This window comes from Saccopteryx leptura, chromosome 6 (genome assembly GCF_036850995.1).
Source record: "Saccopteryx leptura isolate mSacLep1 chromosome 6, mSacLep1_pri_phased_curated, whole genome shotgun sequence".
In the NCBI taxonomy this organism is placed as follows: Eukaryota; Metazoa; Chordata; class Mammalia; order Chiroptera; family Emballonuridae; genus Saccopteryx; species Saccopteryx leptura.
The window spans coordinates 152401875-152425589 of NC_089508.1; the positions used below are offsets into that span (position 1 = coordinate 152401875).

At 48.2% G+C, this 23715-nt stretch overlaps 1 protein-coding gene across 1 annotated transcript in view; it reads right to left on the minus strand.

The window, feature by feature from the left end:
• Positions 1–748: 748 nt before the first annotated feature.
• LMAN2 (lectin, mannose binding 2) overlaps positions 749–23715 on the minus strand; it is a 28592-nt gene continuing 5625 nt past the window's right edge. Inside the window, exons 3-8 of the mRNA XM_066344726.1 lie at positions 7176–7293; positions 6089–6168; positions 5749–5910; positions 5508–5622; positions 3168–3287; positions 749–1401 (exon numbers count right to left, since the gene is read on the minus strand). Coding sequence (XP_066200823.1) covers positions 1241–1401; positions 3168–3287; positions 5508–5622; positions 5749–5910; positions 6089–6168; positions 7176–7293 — 756 coding nt within the window. The 3' untranslated portion in view covers positions 749–1240. The remainder of the gene's footprint in view (positions 1402–3167; positions 3288–5507; positions 5623–5748; positions 5911–6088; positions 6169–7175; positions 7294–23715) is intronic.

Sequence of the window (23715 nt, forward strand, 5' to 3'; positions counted from 1 at the left end):
CACTGCGAAGGAATGAGACGGTTAACAGTAGGTTAGTGAAGAGCTCTAGAGTGAGACTGAAAGACAGACGGAAAAATTTCTTCAAGTGCTTCCTCTTCATCTACTCCTGTATCATCTATTTTTTACAATGAGACTCTAATTGACAGTGCTTTTAAGACAGAGACTTAATTAGTGAGTTGTGAATGCAAAGACACTGAAGGTGGCTCTGGACTAGATGGGGGACACTGCTCTGAGGCGGGATGGGTGGCCAGGAGGGCAGGGTGATGGCAGCACGGCAGCAGCAGACTGTGGCCTGGGTGGAGAACCATGGAAGCTGCAGATGGTGGGGTTTCTGGTCAGCACTGGCTTCTTCCTCCTCTTGGCCCATCTCTGTCCCCTCGAGGCACCCCAAAGAGAATACCACTACTGACCCCAGCTGTCCCCCTATAACCAATCCCTTCCAGATCCTGGAGCCCCCTAGTTTCCTTGGGCTGAGGTCACATCACTGCATGGTACCCCACTGGACCTCTTCCTACTGGACCCTTTCACTTAGGGGCCCAGAGCAGAGACAGCACAGGAACAGAGCCCCCGACCCCAGGACCCCCTGCTATGTGACACTGGGAAAACTTTGCTTGACTCTAGAGCAGCGTCTCCAACCCAGGTACAGGGAGCACAGCACTGCCGGAGGGGATGAGGCTGAGCTGGGAAGCCTAGCTCCCTGGAAAGCATTCCAAGAAAATGAAACGCCCCTCAGGGCAGTCACACAGTGGAGGGTGGTCAGCTCACTTTATTCAGCACACGATCTCACTCTGGGCCCCACCAAACTGCCCCTTCAGCCTTACTCGAGGGTCTGCCCTGGGAGGCTCAGAGGTGAAGGCAAGGCCCAGGCTCAGGCTCCCCACTCGTCGTCCTCCTCGTCTCCAAGTGCCTCATGGCACAAAACGAAACCACTGCCTGGGTCCTCGGGCAACACTGTGGCTGGGAGGCTTCCAGTGTTCAGCAGCTGCAAACGGCCTCAGCCCAGCTCTAGGCAGACCCCTCCCTGCTCCTGAGATGCTGGCAATGGGACAGGGACTCTGTCCCCAGCTGTGGGGACGCCGAACCCTTATTACCCAGCCCTGCAGCCTGTCCCAGCTGGGTAAGAAGCAAAATGTATGAAAATACTTTAATTATTTCTTTGAAACTGTTAAGAAATAGGTCGTCTTGTTTTGCTTTTACAATCCCAGTAGAAAAAGTTCACATTAGAGCAGGGCTCCGGCACTCAGTAGAAACGCTTGTTGCGTTCCTGCCGCTTCTGAAACACCACGGCGCCCACCACGGCACACACGATGATACCCAGCAGCGCACACAGCAGCAGCAGGAACACGCGCCAGCCCGTCAGGGGCCCACTGCGGAAGTTCCCCGTTGGGTCGTCCACGTTGTCTGAGGAAGAAGAAGGAGGATTCGAAGTGGCAAAGCAGAGAGGCCTGGTAGGTCCCAGCAGGATGGAGCAGGGTGGCAGCCCTCAAGAGACGCCCCACTGCCCCCAGGCAGACGCTGTGGCTGCACGGGGGAGGCAGGGGAGCACACGGAGGGGCAACCCTCAGGACCCCACAGACTGGGGTCTGGGGTGCCCTTCTGTGGCACAGAGGGGATGGACACTGGGCTCCTGGTTTTCCCAAGAGCCTGGTCTACCCAGGAGGCCCAGGACCTGCTTTCACAAGACAATCCCCCACACCAGTGCCATAGTCTGAGGGTCCCATCTGCAGAAACACAAGCCTTGCCAAACACTGCCCCGGATGCATCTGGTGGTTCCTAGGAAATCGCAGGCCCCCACACTGGGTCTCCTAAGGCCCTCCACCTCGTCTCCCCTTCAGCCACTAAACTGAACCCTAGGGCAGCATCCAGCACAGAGTTAGGCACTGAGTGGAAGCTTTGGAATCGTCTGCTGAAGGAGTGAATCAATGAATCAGCAAAGTCTGAAAATTACTTAATCCCGCCTGACCAACCACATGGGGCTGCTGGGTGGGTCAGAGCATACGAGGTCGCTAACCCTCAGCAGCCAGAAACCCTTTGACCAAAGTGGCAAGACAATGGCCTATGGCAGGGTTTGCATGCCTCCCAAAACATTTTTCTTTTTAGATTTTTATTTATTCATTTTTAGAAAGAAAGGAGAGAGAGAGAGAGAGAAGGGGGGAGGAGCAGGAAGCATCAACTCCCATATGTGCCTTGACCAAGCAAGCCCGGGGTTTCAAACCAGCGACCTCAACATTCCAGGTCAACGTTTTATCCAGTGAGCCACCACAGGTCAGGCCAAAACATTTAAAAGTAGCCTGAATCTTAAAAAGTGAGATGTTGGCCCTGGCCGGTTAGCTCAGTTGGTTAGAGCATTGTCCCAAAATACCAAGGTTGTGGGTTCGATCCCCAGCCAGGGCACATACAGGAAGCAAACAAATGCACAACTAAGTGAAACAACAAATTAAATGCTTTCTTCTCTCTTTTTATCTCTCCCCCTACCCACCTTTCATCCCTCAGTCTCTCTAAAATCAATTAAAAAAAGAAAAAAAGTGAGATGTCACATAAAATGCTGGGTTCCACTCCAGCTCACACTGCATGGTGACCTGGACTGGACTCAGAAGCCCCTCAGTACACTGGCCCTGGGACAGCCTGTGTGCCACCCCCACTGAGCCCACGGGCATATCTTCAGGGTTCCAGTGGTGGATTTCTCCACTCACAGGGGCCCTACTTCTCCAAACAAAACCCCCACTCTGTGAGGACCAAGTCATGGCTAGTTAGTGTGACAGGAAGAGCCCAGGCTTTAGTGTTTTGCAAAATTTCAAGTTCAAATCCTATCTTTATCCCCTTCTAGATAAGGAAAGCTAAAGCAGTTTCCTTGGTCAGCAGGAGGACCTACATCCCAGGCCACTCACTGGGGTCGTGTGTGCGCACTGTTTCAGTGCCCTGCCAGTCACCCACAACAACACTGGCCCCTGTGGCATCACCTACCATTACCCTAGCACCACCTGTGGGAGGAAGCAGACTCTAGCCGCTCACCCACTGTTCATGAGCATGATGTGCTAATCCCAGGGCCCAGGCCACAGCGACAGCTGGACCGGCAAAGGCAGAGGGACTGCAGGCCACACCCACACCACCCCAGCCAGGCCCTAGCCCTGTGGGGGCCCAGACTGGGAGAGGCCGCGAACATGTACCTTTGGGCGACTTGAGGAAATTGACACTGGGCTCGATCTTGGTCCAGTCAATGTTCTCCTCATCAGGAGTGTGCTCCACCATCAGCTGGAACAGCTTCATGGAGATGATGTCGTGATTGTCTGCAGGACCAAGTGTTAGCTTGTAAGGGGTTTGAGCCCACCTTGGGCACATGGCCCAAGCCTCTCCCAAACATTGCAAGGGGCCAGGTCCCTGGGGGAGAACCCTGCTCCTGCCTGGCTGAGGGCTCAGGCCTGACCTGCAGTTAGCGCTGCACCTAAGGAGACTTGGGAAAGGCCTGGTCCAAACAGTCCAGGCAGGAAAGAAGCTCTGCTTGTAAGTAACTGATCACTCCATTTCTGAGACTGAGAGGGCAAGGTTCAGAGCCAAGATGAGGGTCCCAGCTATCAGCTCTGCTAACCGACTAGAATCTCAGAAAAGGCCTGGAAGACTGACCAGGCGGTGGCGCAGTGGATAGAGCGTTGAACTGAGATGCGAAGGACCCAGGTTCGAAACCCCGAGGTTGCCAGCTTGAGCGCGGGCTCATCTGGATTGAGCAAAAAGCTCACCAGCTTGGACCCAAGGTCGCTGGCTTGAGCAAGGGGTTACTTGGTGTGCTGAAGGCCCGCAGTCAAGGCATATATGAGAAAGCAATCAATGAACAACTAAGGTGTCACAACAAAAAACTGATGATTGATGTTTCTCATCTCTCTCCGTTCCTGTCTGTCTGTCCCTATCTATCCCTCTCTCTGACTCTCTGTCTCTGTAAAACAAAACAAAAAACAAAAAAAAAGAAAAGAAAAGGCCTGGAAAGGGGAGAGCCTAAGGAGCAAAGACTTGGTGGCCAAAAGAGCAAAGAGCCAAGTAGCAGCAACAGCCCAGTGTGTGCGCCCCCTGGAGGCCAGGGACACACAACAACTCTGAAGTCAGGAAGTTCCCATTGGAGCTCTGCCGCCTCCCAGGTGCGAACTTGGGGAAATCCCTTCCACACTCCTGTTCCCAATGGTCTCTGCTGGGTGAGGAGGGAGCGAGACCCTAGTTACCTAAGCATACACCACATGACTTTACAGAGTGTGCAGGCGCTGGGGTATGTGTGTACAATTTTTTTTTTTTTTTGTATTTTTCTGAAGCTGGAAACAGGGAGAGACAGTCAGACAGACTCCCGCATGCGCTCGACCGGGATCCACCCGGCACGCCCACCAGGGGCGATGCTCTGCCCACCAGGGGGCGATGCTCTGCCCCTCGAGGCATCGCTCTGCCGCGACCAGAGCCACTCTAGCGCCTGGGGCAGAGGCCAAGGAGCCATCCCCAGCGCCCGGGCCATCTTTGCTCCAATGGAGCCTTGGCTGCAGGAAGGGAAGAGAGAGACAGAGAGGAAGGAAGGGGGGGTGGAGAAGCAAATGGGCGCTTCTCCTATGTGCCCTGGCCGGGAATCGAACCCGGGTGCCCCGCATGCCAGGCCAATGCTCTACTGCTGAGCCAACCGGCCAGGGCGTGTGTACAATTTTAAAAAGGGACTCAGGGAAGGCCCCACTGAGGAAGTGACATCTGAGCAAGACTTGAAGATGACAGTGAGACACCACCACAATGGCCTTAGGCCGAAGGGCAGTGGTGTCTGAAGAGCTGGAGGCGACATGAACCAGAAGCTGAGAGCAGCGTGAAGGGTTCAGGAGGTACTGGCACTAAGGCCTGAGGCCACTGCTGGGACGGATGGTGGCCAGGACTCTGAGAGAGCTGGGAGACTACTGGGCTGGAGTGGAGGGAGGGGACCCCTAGGGGGCCTCCTTTAGTTGTTTAGTGGGGTGGGATGGTGGCCTGGACTCTGCAGGTGGTAAAGAAGGGGCAACAGGTTGTCTGCTGCACTATAAAGACAAAGTCGCTGGACTCGCCCAGGTGGCTGACAGGTGGCATATGAGAGAAGAGGGAAGTCCAGAATGACAATGAGGTTTTTAGCCTGAGCAACTAGAAGGACAAAGGTGTCACTTATGTCTTAGTGGCAAGATGTGGTCTTCAGCTGTGGGCACGTGAAGGCTGAGACACCTGTTGGGTATCTGGGTGGAAATGTTGAGGGGTTGTTGGGACACTGAGCTACAGATGGAAATCTGAGGTCTATACTGCCCAGATTTAAAGCTCCTACAGAGAGGGGAAGATCACCAAGGACTACTCCCTGACTGAGTCCTGCGTGTGCTGAAACTGACAGACCACACGAAGAGGAAGAGGAAACCAACTGGGTATGGAACCAATGCAAGAAGTTCAAGAAGGAAAGTGACCAGCTGTGTCACAAGCTCCTGACAGACCAGGAAGGTTAAACTAAGACCTAATGCCCTGCGCAGCCCACTCACCAGACAGGTCACCAGTGCCGGCTGAAGCTCCAAAGTAGTAGCCGGTGGGAAGGCGCACTCCCGTGATGTCAATGCAATTCTTCCATTCGTTCTTGTCCTCCAAGTCAGTCATCACCTGTGGCCAGCCAGCAGGTAAAGCCTGCCCCAGGCCCAGCCTGGCCACCTGTCCCTGCAGAGCCAGTGCAGGCAGGGGACACCTCTCCCTCCTTCACCGCCATGTCCCCCACCAACACCTGCTCACCGTCAGACGGCCCCGGGAGTAGCGCACAGCCAGAAAGGTATCATGATCACGGTTGCGGAAGTCGGCCGTGCAGCCAGCCAGCTCAGTCCAGCGGCCATCCTTGCTATGGTCGTAGGTCAGAGATCCATTGTTCACCATTACCGAGATGTATGGGAACACGTGCTGAGACCAAAACACCCGTTACTCCAGTCAGCAGAGCGTGCGGAAGTGGCAGGGGCACCCACCACCCCAATCCCTGGAGGCTCCTTTGTGCCGGGACAAGGGAGAGTCCCAGCCCACAGTCCCCAGCCAACTTCCTAGTCCTTCCTGTCCTGCTCTATGGAAGGGAACAGGGACCTACCTCCGCAGTCTCATCATTGGGGTATGTGTCCAGGAAGATGGCTAAGCCATGGAAGTTGTCTTTGCTTCCAAACACAGGCCCTGGAATGAGAAAGGGACACTGTAGCCATGGGGAAAATTGTAGTTATAACCTGGGTAACCCAAAGGGCACAGCAGTGCCAACAGGGGTGTGGGCCAGGGATGGCACTCTGCTGGTCGCTCACCAGGACAGAGAAGAGAGCTCTACAGGAAAACCTGGGGCTGTCCTCAGGGTACCACAGAGAGGACTCAAGTTCAAAGCCTGAACTGAGGGGAGAGCACCCGGCTTTGTGCTCTGGGGTGTCAAATGACAAGGGGGTGTGCAGTATGTGAAAACCAGGTGGCTTTGGGGGAAGCACCATCCTCTAACCCTGGGCTCAGCAACTTTCTGTCAAGGTCCAGAGAGGAAACATTTTAGGCTTTGTGGGCCACATACAGTCTCAGTCACATAGTCTTCTTTGCTTTTGCTTTAAAAAAAATAACCCTTTATAATGGTAAAAACCATTCTTTTCTTTTTTTTTGTATTTTCTGAAGTTGGAAACGGGGAGGCAGTCAGACAGACTCCTGCATGCGCCCGACCGGGATCCACCCGGCATGCCCACTAGGGGGGCGATGCTCTGCCCATCTGGGGCATTGCTCTGTTGCAACCAGAGCCATTCTAGCGCCTGAGAAAGAGGCCATGGAGCCATCCTCAGCGCCCAGGTCAACTTTGCTCCAATTGAGCCTTGGCTGCAGGAGGGGAAGAGAGACAGAGAGGAAGGAGAGGGGGAGGGGTAGAGAAGTAGATGGGCACTTCTCCTCTGTGCCCTGGCCGGGAATCGAACCCGGGACTCCTGCATGCCAGGCCGACGCTCTACCACTGAGCCAACCAGCCAGGGCCTAAAAACCATTCTTAACTGCTGGGGACAGAGCTGAGATACAAGGTCCAGTCCCTCCTCCCCCTCAAGGGACAGTCCCTGAGCCAACCCAGTGTCCCGGGGCTCCTCAAAGAGCAGCAGCACCCTAACAAGAGAGTGCAGAGTGGAGGATCCTTGACCACAGGTGCCTCACATGTGAGTACACAGCCCTACCTGGCACGAGGCGGTCCCTAGTGTACCACAAGGCAATGCCATCTCCATGGAGATTCTTCTTCCCAGCGCCATGGACTTTGAAATGGACGTGCATCTCCCAGTCCTTGAGAAAGCAAGGCTGCAGCAAGAGTGAAGAGGATTGCTCTGAGCTCTCTGGGTCTTCCTGCCAGTTGCAGGGGACCCAGCACAGACCTTGTACCCATTGGGACTAGGCACTCCTTGTAACAGGGCCAGGCAGCAATGACACGAGACCACTGACCAATAGACCCTCCAGCTTTCTCAGCAGGAAGAAAGGGGGCTGCCGGGCCATCCAGATAAGGAGGCTGCCTGAGGCCCAACCATGCCCAGTCCAGCACCAGTCTGCTCACTTTGATTCACTCTCCTTAAAACCAGCCAAACCCCTCAGCCGTTTTCTCTCCATCCCCACGGCTCCTGCCCTGGGATCCTTATGGAAGGATTATTACCCTATTGGAGCCACATATTTTATAAAACAGAAAAGACATTCAGAGACCAAATAACTTGTCCACAGCAGGTAAGTGGACGATCTTGAATCACATCCAGGTCTGTCTGATGTGGAAACTTGTGTTCTGTCTTCTCTACCCACCGTGGCCTTCGCAGGGCTGGGGGCTGGAAGGGTCGTGCCCTGGCCTCTGGGCTACTGTTATCTGAGGGAAGGCAGGTGCTCCCTGGCATCAGGAATACCAGGTGCAGAGCTGGGCACTGCTGCAGCAGGGGAAACAGCCTGGCCTTACCCACCAGAAAGCTGTTCATGGAAACTCCAGTGTGACACATACTGTGACAGGATGCACTCAGGGGAAGTCTACAGAGAACTGTGGGGGCAAGTATTAATAAAAGCCATCAGACAGGCAAATGAAACAAGATATTGTTGACCTATCAGACTGGCAACTATTAAAGAGATCATTAATACCCCTGGGGACAAGGATGAAAAGAAACATGCACTCAACCAGCAGTGAATGCTCTCTGCCATCTTGGGCGCAACTTGGCTGTTGCAGCCTTTTAACAGGATGAGTCAGAATCACAAGCACTTACATTTAAAGACATAAAAGATGACCTGTGGTAACATAGTGGATAAAGTATGGACATGAAATGCTAGGGTCACCAGTTCAAAACCCTGAGCTTGGCCGGTCAAGGCACAGACAAGAAGCAACTACGACGAGTTGATGCTTCCCATTCCTCTTCTCTCCTTCTCTCTCTCTCAAAATCAATAAATAAAATCTTTAAAAAAAAAGAAAAGAAAAAGATATAAAAGATAATATTGCAAAACACTATCAGTTCGTGCTCTCATTTCTTAAAAAGAAAGAAATTAGTATATGTGTAGAAAAAGAAAAAATGAAAGGAACGTGAACCAACATTAGCAATTAGGGAATTTGGGAGGGAAACTATGCGAATGTTTACTTTCCATGTTTTTTTTTTTTTTTTTTTTTTTTTTTAAAGGGTATTTTTTGTTGTTGCTGCTGTTCTTTTTTTTTTTTTTTTTTTAAATCTTTGTTTCTTTTTTATTTATTTATTTTTTTTTTTTTAGAGAGGAGAGGGAGAGGCAGAGAGTGAGAGGAGAGACAGAGAGAGAAGGGGGGAGGAGCTGGAAGCATCAACTCCCATATGTGCCTTGACCAGGCAAGCCCAGGGTTTTGAACCGGCGACCTCAGCATTTCCAGGTTGATGCTTTATCCACTGCGCCACCACAGGTCAGGCTACTTTCCATGTTTGAATTTTGTATAATGAATATATTACCTAAACAATCAGGAAAAAACCTGAAATCAAAAATAAAGATCCGTCTGGGCCTGACCAGGCAGTGGCACAGTGGATAGAGAGTCGGACTGGGATGTGGAGGACCCATGTTCGAGACCCCGAGGTCGCCAGCTTGAGTGTGGGTTCATCTTGTTTGAGCAAAAGCTCACCAGCTTGGACCCAAGGTCACTGGCTCGAGCAAGGGGTTACTCGGTCTGCTGAAGGCCCATGATCAAGGCACATATGAGAAATCAATCAATGAACAACTAAAGTGCCACAACAAAAAATTGATGATTCTCATCTCTCTCCCTTCCTGTCTGTCTGTCCCTATCTATCCTTCTCTCTGACTCTCTGTCCAAAAAAAACCAACTGTCTGGATGTTGCAGAGGACAGAGAGTCAACCTGGAATGCTGAGGTTGCCAGTTCAAAACCGTGGGCTGACTGGTCAAGGCACATACGAGAAGCAACTACAAGTTGATGCTTCTCGCTCATCAATCTGCCCCTTCTCTCTGTCTGTCTGTCTCTAAAATCAATAAATAAAATTTAAAGAAATAAAGTCCCATCATGGGTGAATTCACTTGTGCGTTCAAGAATTCATCCCATTGCCCTGGCCGGTTGGCTCAGTGGTAGAGCGTCGGCCTGGCGTGCAGAAGTCCCGGGTTCGATTACCGGCCAGGGCACACAGGAGAAGCGCCCATCTGCTTCTCCACCCTCCCCCTCTCCTTCCTCTCTGTCTCTCTCTTCCCCTCCCGCAGCAAGGCTCCATTGGAGCAAAGATGGCCCAAGCGCTGGGGATGGCTCCTTGGCCTCTGCCCCACGCGCTGGAGTGGCTCTGGTCGCAACAGAGAGATGCCCCGGAGGGGCAGAGCATCGCCCCTGGTGGGCGTGCCGGGTGGATTCCGGTCAGGCGCACGCGGGAATCTGTCTGACTGTCTCTCCCCGTTTCCAGCTTCAGAAAAATACAAAAAAAAAAAAAAAAAAGAATTCATCCCACTCAGTGCCCCAGCTCCGGCACGGGAAACCTGGGAAACAGCCCCGCCCCACCCAGCCTCTGAGGATACAGAGCTAGCAGGCACCTGTGCAGCAGCTTCTAAGTTGTGTGAAATCAGCCTTCCCTGTTCTTTTTTTCTTTTTTTTTTTCTTTTCTTTTTTTTTTTTTAAAATTATTTATTTATTTTTTACAGAGACAGAGAGTGAGTCAGAGAGAGGGATAGACAGGGACAGACAGACAGTAACAGAGAGAGATGAGAAGCATCAATCATTAGTTTTTCATTGCGCGGTGCAACACCTTAGTTGTTCATTGATTGCTTTCTCATATGTGCCTTGACCGCGGGCCTTCAGCAGGCTGAGCAACCCCTTGCTGGAGCCAGCGACCTTGGGTCCAAGCTGGTGAGCCTCGCTCAAACCAGATGAGCCCGCACTCAAGCTGGCGACCTTGGGGTCTCAAACCTGGGTCCTTCCGCATCCCAGTCCGACGCTCTATCCACTGCGCCACCACCAGGTCAGGCAGCCTTCCCTGTTCTTGACAGTTCACTGGCTCTGGGAAAATCTGCAGATTCAAGGAGCAACTGAGAGGTGATGAGAACCAGCTCTCAAGGACAGATGGACAAGGAATCTGAGTCCACAGCCTGCTGAAAGAGTGGAATTTTGGTGAACCAACCTTGCTTTGGGTTTGGACCTCAAAAAAAGTAAGTCAAAAAATAAGAATGAATGAGGCCCTGGCCGGTTGGCTCAGTGGTGGAGCGTCGGCCTGGCGTGCAGAGGTCCCGGTTTCGACTCCCGGCCGGGGCACACAGGAGAGGCGCCCATCTGCTTCTCCACCCCTCCCCCTCTCCTTCCTCTCTGTCTCTCTCTTCCCTTCCCGCAGCTGGGGCTCCATTGGAGCGGGGATGGCCCGGGCGCTGGGGATGGCTCCTTGGCCTCTGCCCCAGGCACTGGAGTGGCTCTGGTCACACCGGAGCGACGCCCTGGAGGGGCAGAGCATCGCCCCCTGGTGGGCGTGCCGGGTGGATCCTGGTCGGGCGCATGTGGGAGTCTGTCTGACTGTCTCTCCCGTTTCCAGCTTCAGAAAAATGCAAAAAAATAAAATAAAATAAAAAAATAATGAATGAGAAAGGCCCTCCTGGGGCCTATAGTTCAGCTGAGTCCTCTCAATACCTGAAATTAGACTACAGAGACTCATTTAGGCCTCTTTTTTCTTTTTCTTTCTTTTTCTTTAAGCGAGAGGAGGGGAGAGACTCCTGCATGTACCACAACCGGGGTCCACCCAGCAACTCCCATCTGGGGCAGATGCTCAAATCAACTGAGCAATCTTCAGCACCAGGGCCAACACTCGAACCAATTGAGCCACTGGCTGCAGGGAAGAGAGAGAGAAGGGGGAGAGGGAGAAGAAGAAAAGCAGATAGTCGCTTCTCCTGTGTGCCCTGACCGGGGAGTAAACCTGGGACATCCACACACTAGGCTGATGCTCTAGCCACTGAACAAACTGACCAGGGCCTTTCCATTGATTTTTGAGAGAGAGAGAGAGAAGTATCAACTCATTGTTCCACTCAGTTGTTCCATTTAGTTATGCATTCATTGGTTGCTTCTTGTATGTGCCCTGACTGGGGATTGAACCTGCAACCTTGGTGTGCCAGGACTATACTCTATTCATTGATCAACCCAGCCAGGTCTAGGCCTCACATTGTTTTAACAAAAAAATCAACAATCAAAAGTACCAGCCTAACCTGTGGTGGTGCAGTGGGATAAAGTATCGACCTGGAACACTGAGGTTGCCGGTTCGAAACCTTGGGCTTGCTTGGTCAAGGCACATATGGGAATTGATGCTTCCTGCTCCTCCCCCTTCTCTCTCTCTCTCCCCTCTCTCTAAAAATCAATAAATATTTTTTTAAAAAAGTGGAAAAACACTTCAAAAAAAAAAAAAAAAGTACCAGGCACAGGCCTTGGCTGGGTAGCTCAGTGGATAGAGCATCAGCCCAGCATGCAGACATCCCAGGTTCGATTCCCAGTCAGGGCACATTTAAGAAGCAACCATCTGTTTCCCTTTCCCTCTCCTTTTTCTTGCTCTCTCCCCCTCCCGCAGACAGTGGCTCAATTGGTTCGAGCATGGGCCCTGGGCACTGAGGATAGTTCAGTTGATTTGAACATCAGCCCCAGATGGTGGATCCCGGTGGGGGCGCATGCGGGAGTCTCTCTCTAACTCCCTCCCTCTCACTTAAAAAAAAATTACCAGGCCTGACCAGGCGGTGGTGCAGTGGATGGAGCGTAGGACTGGGATGTGGAAGACCCAGGTCTGAGACCCCGAGGTCACCAGCTTGAGCGCGGGCTCATCTGGTTTGAGCAAAAGCTCACCAGCTTGAACCCAAGGTCACTGGCTCGAGCAAGGGGTTACTCCAGGGGTCCCCAAACTTTTTACACAGGGGGCCAGTTCACTGTCCCTCAGACCGTTGGAGGGCCAGACTATAAAAAAAACTATGAACAAATCCCTATGCACACTGCACATATCTTATTTTAAAGTAAAAAAACAAAACGGCAACAAATACAATATTTACAATAAAGAAAAGTAAATTTAAATCAACAAACTGACCAATATTTCAATGGGAACTATGGGCCTGCTTTTGGCTAATGAGATGGTCAATGTGCTCCTCTCACTGACCACCAATGAAAGAGGTGCTCCTTCCGGAAGTGCGGCGGGGGCCAGATAAATGGCCTCAGGGGGCCGCATATGGCCCGCGGGCCATAGTTTGGGGACCCCTGCGTTACTCGGTCTGCTGAAGGCCCGCGATCAAGGCACATATGAGAAAGCAATCAATGAACAACTAAGGTGTCGCAATGTGCAAAGAAAAACTAATGATTGATGCTTCTCATCTCTCTCCGTTCCTGTCTGTCCCTGTCTATCCCTCTCTCTCTCTGTCTCTGAAAAAAAAAAAAAAATACCAGGCACATAAAAAGACAAGATATGAACAAAACCCAGAGGAAATTAGAAAGGGAGGAAGGGAGGGAGGAAAGGAGAGAGGGAAGAAGGAGGCTAACAGAAACTCTAAGACAGGCTGCAAACTACAGCCCGGGAGGCTGCATGCGGCCCCCTGAGGCCATTTATCCAGCCCCCACGGCACATCCGGAAGGGGCACCTCTTTCATTGGTGGTCAGTGAGAGGAGCACTGTATGTGGCGGCCCTCCAATGATCTGAGGGACAGTGAACTGGCCCCCTGTGTAAAAAGTTTGGGGACCCCTGCAATTATCAGCCTTTTAAATAACTACTTTACTATGTTCAAGGAGATAGAAGACAAGACTGAGAATTCTGGTAGATGACTAAAAATTTTTTAAATCACACTTACAAAATTTCAGGACAAAAAAATACAGTAACTGCCTGACCTGTGGTGGTGCAGTGGATAAAACGTCGACCTGGAATGCTAAGATTGCCGGTTTAAAACCCTGGGCTTGACTGGTCAAGACACATAGAGAAGCAGCTACTATGAGTTGATGCTTCCTGCTCCCCCCCACCTCTCTCTCTCCTCTCTCTGACATCAATAAATAAAATCATAATATATATATATATATATATATATATATATATATATATATACACACAGTAACTGAAGTTAACCGTGTAATGAATAGGTTTTACAATAGATTTAAAACAGGTGAAGAAAATTAGTAAACTCCAGTCCAGTCAGAGAAAAATATCCAGAATAAAGCAGAGATAACAAAAGCATGGCAGATACAAAACACTGGGTAAGAAGAGGCCAAGAAGAGTGAGGAAATCTAAGACACATACAACTGGAATTTCAGAATAAGTAGCAAAAGAGTAGGGCAAAGAAAAATTTAAGATGTCTACACACTTACTAAAACTGATTCAAAGGCATTGACCACAAATAGTAAGTCTTACAAATCAAAGGAGATGAATAATTAAAACAAACAAAAAACAACTTATGCTTACTGACATTAACAAAGGAAGGGAGGAAAAGAAGGAGAGGGAAAACAAAGAAAGCACCAGAAGGAAGACAAGACAGATTTCCTTCAAAGGAGCTACAGTTCACCTGACATTGGACTTCTCAACACAAACACTCAGAGCAAGAAGATGATAGATTGATCTATCTGGAGTTGAAACAATCAACATAGGACTCTATACTTAGCAAATGTATCCTTCATGAAAGAATGTGAAATTAAGACATTTTCGGATAAACAAAAACATTAAAACTGTCTTTCATTCTTTAGGGAGAAGGACAATGATCCAGATGTAAAGGCAGAGATTCAGGAAGGAAGAGCAATGAGTACACCAAGTATGAGGGTAAATATCCAAATAGATATTTGACTGCATAAAACAATGTTCTGTGTGATTTAAAATGGAAAGGATTAAAATAAATAACAACAATGCAGTAAATGGAGCTAAAAGTTCTAAGGTCCTTCCATTGTCCAGGAAGGAAGTAAAAGAACTAGACTTTGGTAAAACACAAATATGTATTTTGTTAAGACGTTATTTATTGATTTGTTTTAGAGAAAGGAGAGAGAGAGAAAGGCATGGGGGAGGAGTTGGAAGCACCAACTCAGCTGCTTCTCATATGTGCCTGACCAGGCAAGCCCAGGGTTTTGAACCAGGAACCTTAGCAGTCTAGATCAATGCACTAACCACTGCACCACCACAGGTCAGGACACATATACATGTTTTAAACTCCAGAGTAACCACTGAAAAACTGGGAAACAAGCACATAACTTTTCAAGCTAACAGAAGAGTAAAAATGGAATAAAAATAAGCCAACCCCAAAGGGAAAAATTAGTAACATAGTAGATTAAATCCAAACACATCAGTAACCTTACTAAATGCAGATGAATTAAATGCTGATTAAGAATATAGAGTTGCCTGACCCGTGGTGGCGCAGTGGATAAAGCGTCGACCTGGAAATGCTGAGGTCGCTGGTTCGAAACCCTGGGCTTGCCTGGTCAAAGCACATATGGGAGTTGATGCTTCCAGCTCCTCCCCCTTCTCTCTCTCTGTCTCTCCTCTCTCTCTCTCCCTCTCCTCTCTAAAAAAAAAAATGAATAAATAAAAAATTTTTTAAAAAAAGGCTCTTATATTTAAAAAAAAAAAAGAATATATAGAGATGCCTGACCAGGCAGTGGTGCAGTGGATAGAGCATTGACAACCCAGCATGTGGAAGTCCTGAATTCAATTCCTGGTCAGGGCACACAGAAGAAGAGACCATCTGCTTCTTCTCCCCTCCCTTTCTTCTCCCCACCCCTTGCAGCCATTTGGCTTGACTGATTCAAGAGTGTTGGCCCCAGGTGCTGAGGATGGCTTCTCAAGCCTCTGCCTCAGGTACTAAAAATAGCTCGGTTGTAAGCACCAGCCCAAGATGGGCAGAGCATCAGCCCCTGACGGGGTTACTGGGTAGATCCCAGTCAGGGTGCATATGGAAGTCTGTCTCACTATCGCCCCTCCTCTCCCTTCAAAAAAAACAAAAACAAGAGTAACAATAAAATGAAAAGATTAACACACAGACTGGAGAAAATATTTCTAAATCATGTATCTGGTAAGGGATTAATATCCAGAATATATAGAGAACTCTTACAATTCAACAACAAAACAACCCAATTTAAAATGGGCAAAGGACTGTCCTGGCTGGGTAGTTCAGTTGGTTAGAGCATCATCATGATATGCTAAGGTTGAGGGTTCGATCTCCAGTCAGGGCACATACAAGAATCAACCTACGGGCCCTGGCCGGTTGGCTCAGTGGTAGAACGTTGGCCTGGCGTGCGGAAGTCCTGGGTTCGATTCCCAGCCAGGGCACACAGGAGAAGCGCCCATCTGCTTCTCCACCCCTCCCGCTCTCCTTCCTCTCTGTCTCTCTCCTCCCCTCCCGCAGCCAGCCGAGGCTCCATTGGAGCAAAGATGGCCCGGGTGCTGGGGATGGCTCTGTGGCCTCTGCCTCAGGCGCTCGAGTGGCTCTGGTCGCAACAGAGCGACGCCCCAAATGGGCGGAACATCACCCCCTGGTGGGCGTGCCGGGTAGAACCCGGTTGGGCGCATGCGGGAGTCTGTCTGGCTGCCTCCCTGTTTCCAGCTTTGGAAAAATACAAAAAAAAAAAAAAAAAAAAATCAACCTACGAATGCATAAATAAGCAGAGTAACAAATTGATATTTCTTTCTTTCTCTTATCCATCTCTCTCACTCTCTCCTCCCTTTTCTCTCTCTAAAATCAATAAATATATAGAATAAAATGGGCAAGACTTGAATAGACATTTCTCCAAAGAAGATATACAAATTGCTAATAAGCACATGAAAAGATGCTCATCATCATTAGTCATTTAGAGAAATACAAATTGAAACCACAAGATACCATGTCACTCCATTAGAATGGTTATTATATAATATATATTATATATAATATATATTTACAGCTAGTGCTCGACTTACGACCACGATTGGTTCCGACAGGACTGGTCGTAACACGATTTGTTGTAGGTTGACTAAGCTATATGTACAGTACTGTGAAATGATGTTATAAAAATCTTTAAGTGCCTGACCAGGCGGTGGCACAGTGGATAGAGCGTCGGACTGGGATGCAGAGGACCCAGGTTCGAGACCCCGAGGTCGCCAGCTTGAGCACGGGCTCAACTGGTTTGAGCAAAGCTCACCAGCTTGAACCCAAGATCGCTGGGTCCAACAAGGGGTTACTCGGTCTGCTGAAGGCCCACGGTCAAGGCACATATGAGAAAGCAATCAATGAACAACTAAGTGTTGCAACACGCAATGAAAAACTGATGATTGATGCTTCTCATCTCTCTCCGTTCCTGTCTGTCTGTCCCTGTCTATCCCTCTCTCTGACTCACTCTGTCTCTGTAAAAATAAATAAATAAAATAAAATAAAATAAACTTAAATAAAGTGGAATTTAAAAAAAAAATCTTTAAGTCAGCCTGACCAGGCGGTGGCACAGTGGATAGAGCATCAGACTGAGATGCAGAGGAACCAGGTTTGAGACCCTGAGGTTGCCAGCTTGAGCATGGGCACATCTGGTTTGAGCAAAAACTCACCAGCTTCAACCCAAGGTTGCTGGCTCGAGCAAGGGGTTACTCAGTCTGCTGAAGGCCCGCGGTCAAGGCACATATGAGAAAGTAATTAATGAACAACTAAAGTGTCGCAACGCGCAACGAAAAACTAATGATTGATGCTTCTCATCTCTCCGTTCCTGTCTGTCTGTCCCTGTCTATCCCTCTCTCTGACTCTCTCTGGCTCTGTAAAAAAAAAAAATCTTTGTCATGTATTATCATAATTTTCTTTCATTATTGTTATATATCATAATTTTCTTTGTTCATTTTATGCCATTTGTATCATCTCTACACCATTTTGTTTCTTATTTTTACATTTGTCGGGTTTAAGTAAAACACTGCATTACCAGTACAACTGGTTTAATATTTGCAAAGACAATTTCCTCTTGGTAGACATCTTGGGAGGGATTTGATGAAAAATATCCAAGACACAAAACACAAATTGTTTTACCAAGTCTGGGATAATAGTTGAAATGGTGCACGCGGAGATGATAGTGCTGCCGGAAGCTGGTCCGCACCGTCGTACGCCCAGCTGGGCAACGCTTGTTGCCAGACGTGGAGCAGTCGTGGCTAGCGACTGTGGTAGTAAAATCAAATGGTCATAAGTTGCATAGGTCGTACGTCAATCAATATTTGTAAAACAAAAAGACAACAGGCCCTGGCCAAATGGATCAGTGGATAGAGCATCCTCCTGGCACTTGGAGGTTGTGGGTTCGATCCCTGGTCAAGTCACTTCTGAGAAGCAATCAAAGAATGCACAACTAAATGGAACAACTAAGTGGAACAGTGGGTTGATGCTTCTCTCTCTCTCTTTCCCTCCTCTCTCAAATCAATGGAAAAACTTTAAAGAAACAACAATAAAAAGGGACAATAACAAGTGTTGGTGAGGATGTAGAGAAATCGGAACCCTCATACATTGTTGGTAGAAATATAAATTGGCACAGTCACTGTGGAAGACAGTCTTGTGATCCTCAAAGTTAAATGCAGTATGACCTGGCACTTCCACTTCCTAGGTATATACCCAAAAGAAATGAAGGCAGGAACTCAGACAGACACCCATATACAGTACATCTATGTTCACTGCAGCACTATTCACAACAGCCAAAAGCTGGAAACAACCCATGTATAAACAAAATGTGGCACATACCACATTACGTTTGGTATTATTCAGCCATGAAAAGGACTGAAGTACAGACACATACTATAACATGAACGAACCCTGAAGACATTATAGTAAGCCAGACACAGATAAATACTGTATGATTTCACTTACAGGAGATACCTAGAAGAGTCAAATTCAAAGACAAACTGCAATACTAGTAGCCAGGAGCTTTGGGGATGGGGTAATTGTTTAATAGGGACAGGATTTTAGTTTAGAAGATGAAAAAGTTCTGAAGATGGATGGTGGTGATGGTTGCAGAACAATGTGAATGTACTTAATGCCAGTGAACTGTACACTTAAAGATGGTTAAGATGTGCCCTGGCCAGTTAGCTCACTTGGTTAAAAGAATCATCCCGAAACAACAAGGTTGTGGGTTCAATCCCCAGTCAGGGCACACACAAGAAGCAACCAAAAAATGCATGACTGGGTGGAACAACAAATATTTCCCCCTTCTCCCTCCTCTCTTTCCTGTCCTCTCTCTCTCTAAAAATCAATAAAAATTTTTATTGAATGGCTAAGATAGTAAATTTTATGTCATGCATATTTTACTACAATAAAAAAATTTTGAGGAATTTTTTTGTATGAGCAGATACATAAATACAATAATCAAACGAACAGCTTGCTGATGGCCAGGACATTCTAAGAACCTGTTCCAATGTCAGTGAGCACCCTGCTGAAGAGGAAGACGGGCTCACAAAGTAAATAACTCAAAACATAAGACAGTAAAATTAAAGGTTGAAATGATAACTTTTATTGTATGTATTTACCACAATAAAAATAAGGCCCTGACCAGGAAGCTCAGTTGGTTGGAGTATCTTCCCAAAACACCAAGGTTGCAAGTTCGATGCCCAGTCAGGGCACATAAGAGAATCAACCAATGAATATATAAATAAGTGGAACAACAAATTGATTTTTTTTTCCTTCTCTCTCAAATCAATAAAAAAAATAATAAAAAATTAGACCTGACCAGACAGTGGCGCAGTGGATAGAGCATCAGCTTGGGACAATAAAGACCCAGGTTCGAAACCCCAAGGTCACCGGCTTGAGTGCAAGCTCATCCAGTTTGAGCACAGACTCTTGAGCCTGAGGTCACTGGCTTGAGCGTGGGACCATAGACATCAAACCATGGTCAATGGCTTGAGTCCAAAGGTCGCTGGCTTGAGCAAGGGGTCACTGGCTCTGCTATAGCCCCCCACCTCTGTTAAAGCACATATGATAAAGCAATCAATGAACAACTAAGATGCCACAATGAAAAACTGATGCTTCTCATTGCTCTCCCTTCCTGTCTGTCATTGTCTGTCCATCTCTCTCTCTCTCTCTTAAAAAAAACAAAAACCCCAAAAGCCTAATTATATACTGTTTATAAAAGATGACTTGAGGCCTGACCTGTGGTGGCGCAGTGGATAAAGCGTCGACCTGGAAATGCTGAGGTCGCCGGTTCGAACCCTGGACTTGCCTGGTCAAGGCACATATGGGAGTTGATGTTTCCAGCTCCTCCCCCCCCCCTTCTCTCTCTCTGTCTTTCCTCTCTCTCCCCCCCCCCTCCTCTCTAAAATGAATAAATTTTAAAAAAATGACTTGAAACTGTAAAGAAGTAAGGAAAAGAAAGTAAAAAAGTATAGAAAAAGATACAGCATGCAAACACCAACAAAAGCAAGCTCTGTGGCCTGACCAGGCGGTGGCGCAGTGGATAAAGCATCGGACTGGGATGCGGAGGACCCAGATTCGAGACCCCGCGGTCACCAGCTTGAGCGTGAGCTCATCTGGTTTGAGCAAAGCTCACCAGCTTGGACCCAAGGTCGCTGTCTTTTTTTTTTTTTTTTTTAATTATTTTTATTTATTTATTCATTTTAGAGGGGAGAGGGGGGGGGGAGGAGCAGGAAGCTTCAACTCCCATATGTGCCTTGACCGGGCAAGCCCAGGGTTTTGAACCGGCAACCTCAGCATTCCAGGTCGATGCTTTATCCACTGTGCCACCACAGGTCAGGCAAGGTCGCTGTCTTGAGAAAGGGGTTACTTGGTTTGCTGTATCCCCACGGTCAAGGCACATATGAGAAAGCAATCAATGAACAACTAAGGTGTCGCAACAAAAAACTAATGATTGATGCTTCTCATCTCTCCATTACTGTCTGTCCCTATCTAGCCCTCTCTCTGACTCTCAATCTCTGTAAAAAAAAAAAAAAAAGGCAAGCTTTGTGCAGTTATACCAGTAACAAAGTTTAAAAGGAGACTCTTGCCTGACCTGTGGTGGCGCAGTGGATAAAACGTTGATCTGGAAATGCTGAGGTCACCAGTTCGAAACTCTGGGCTTGCCTGGTCAAGGCACATATGGGAGTTGATGCTTCCAGCTCCTCCCCCCTGTCTCTCTCCTCTGTCTCTCTCTCCTCTCTAAAATGAATAAATAAAAAAAATAAAAAAATAAAAAACAACAAAACTAAGCCTTTCCCACCCTTTAAAAAAAAAAAAAAAGCCTGACCTGTGGTGGTGCAGTGGATAAAGCGTCAACCTGGAAATACTGCCGGTTCGAAACCCTGGGCTTGCCTGGTCCAGGCACATATGGGATTTGATGCTTCCAGCTCCTCCCCCCTTCTCTCTCTCTGTCTCTCCTCTCTCCTCTCTCTCTCTCTCTCTCTCCCTCTCCTCTCTAAAATGAATAAATAAATAAAAAAAAGGAGACTCTTCTTCCTCTTTTTTTATTTATTTTTTAGGGTGAGACAGGAAGGGAGGGAAGGGAGAGGGAGAAAGAGAGAGAGAAACATCAATCTGTTTGTTATTCCATCCATGCATGCATTCATTGGTTGGTCCTTGTATGTGCCCTGCCTGGAGATCGAATCCACAACCTCAGCACATCCAAATGATACTCTAACCAACTGAGCTACCTGCCAGGGACAAAAAGGTTTGTGGGGTTGTTTTTTTTTGACAGAGACAGAGAATCAGAGAGAGGGACAGATAGACAGGGAGAGAGATGAGAAGCATCAATTCTTCGTTGTGGCATCTTGTTCATTGATTGCTTTCTCACGTGTGCCTTGACGGGGGGGGGGGCACATGACGGGGGGGGGGGGGGAGCTGCAGCAGAGTGAGTGACCCCTTGCTCAAACCAGCGACCTTGGGCTCAAGCAAGCAACCTTGGGCTTCAAGTCAGTGACCTTTGGGCTCAAACCAGCAACCATGGGGTCATGTCTATGATACCATGCTCAAGCCAGCAACCCCACAGTCAAGCTGGTGAGCCCACGCTCAAGGTGGCAACCTTGGGGTTTCGAACCGGGGTCCTCTGCATCCCAGTCCAACGCTCTATCCACTGTGCCACCGCCTGATCAGGCAAAAAAAAAAAAAGGTACTCTTCCTAATGAAAGAAGATTCCTTTTACTAGGAAAAATTTGCCTTCAAAATATATAAAGGCCTGACCAGGCAGGCGGTGGCGCAGTGGATAGAGCGTCGGACTGGGATGCGGAAGACCCAGGTTCGAGATCCTTAGGTTGCCAGCTTGAGCACAGGCTCATCTGGTTTGAGCAAAAGCTCACCAGCTTGAGCCCAAGGTCGCTGGCTCGAGCAAGGGGTTACTCGGTCTGCTGAAGGCCTGCGGTCAAGGCACATATGAGAAAGCAATCAATGAACAACTAAGGTGTTGCAACGAGCAACGAAAAACTAATGATTGATGCTTCTCATCTCTCCGTTCCTGTCTGTCTGTCCCTGTCTATCCCTCTCTCTCTCTCTCTGTAAAAAAAAAAAAAAAAAAAAAAATATATATATATATATATATATATGGAACTGCCAGACCACAAAAGATAAAGACAAATTCACACACAGAAATGTTATCACACTTCTCTTAGTAACCAATAAAAACAAACAAAATTGAGAGGTGATCCCAATCAGCAAACTTGACTTTAGGACATAGCACACTGACTCAACAAACTGAGAATCCACATGCTTCACAGGCACACGTGGGACATTTTCCCAAAACCTGACCATTTGAAGGACCATTCGCAAGTCTCAACAGCCCTCCAAGGACTGAAATCATACAGCATGTATGTTCCTTGACCATGAGGAAATGAAGCTAGATACCGACAGTAACTTTGTAAGTTAACTAGAAAAGCCTTCGTATTTTTTTTTTAATTGAAAGCACTTCTCACATATACAAGTCAACCTAGAAACCAGATTTTAAATGGTCTCTTTAGTGTTCAGGAGTCTTTGCACCTGGGACCAGCACACTGAGATAAGATCCCGCAGGGTGTGCCTTTTACCTCTGAGCAGAAGGGCAACTGTGAACCCAGGGAGGTGGAAAACCAAAACCTACCCTCCTGTCCCTGGCATATTTGCAGGGAGATCAGTTTCAGGAAAAAGCTGAGGACCTGGAAACTGACCCAAGGCTAACCAGGCCTCAGAGAGTTCACATACCACAGGTTGAAGACTGCATGTCAGTGGACAGAAATTCCATAATACAGACAATATAAAACCTCCGAAGGATTTTTAGCAGGTAAAGCATGGGCTGGAACTTTAGAGGCTGCTTTTGGGGACAGAACATGACATAGCCAAAGTTCTCCATCTAGCTGCATAGCCAAGCCACTGGGGAGCTCAGAAATCTTAATGCCGGGCCGCCCCCAGGTGCCTAATCAGAACCACCTGGCAGTCACCGAGCAGAACTAGTGTTACACTTAGGTGTTTCCTTGCCTTTCTTGAACAAAGTGGAAAGAGCTAATCCAACACTCAACTGATTTCATTAAATGTTTTGATAAAAGATCACAAGATTTTGGGTTTATAAACCAAAAGAAGCCTGACTAGGCGGTGGCGCAGTGGATAGAGCATCAGACTGGGATGCGGAAGGACCCAGGTTCGAGACCCTAAGATAGCCAGCTTGAGCGTGGGCTCATCTGGCTTGAGCAAAAAAGCTCACTAGCATGGACCCAAGGTCACTGGCTCGAGCGGGGGGTTACTCAGTCTGCTGAAGGCCCGCGGTCATGGCACATATGAGAAGGCAATCAATGAAAAACTGATGATTGATGCTTCTCATCTCTCTCCGTTCCTGTCTGTCTGTTCCTGTCTATCCCTCTCTCTGACTCTCTCTCTCTGTAAAAAAAAAAATAAAATAAAGTAAAAATAAAAAATAAATAAAATAAAATTTAAACCAAAAGAAGTTCAAAGTACTGAGTGACCCTGATACAATAAAACTCCCTATGTCGCAGCATTCACATTTAAAAAGCAAAAAGCAGAAGTGGGGAGGACTGCTTCATTCTGACAGTAATCTCATTCAGAACTCAGTGGGGAGCAACAGCTCAATGAGGTGCATTTCAATGAATGTTCACTTTTCCAAAATACTTATTCAAAAGTGTGCAATGTGTAATGCATTCATTTTGATTAACTGAGTACCATGTTTTTCTAAATCAAGTGAGAGGCAGGGAGGTGGACAGATTCCTGCATGCGCCCAGACGGGGACCCACCTGGCAAATCGGCCCCCCCTGACCCCTGGGGTCTGGTGCTGATGTTCTGCCTATCGGGAGCCACTGCTCTGTTGCTTGGCAACCGCGTTATTTTAGCACCTGCTGTGAGGCCATGGGGCTATCCTCAGTGCCCAGAGCCAACTTGCT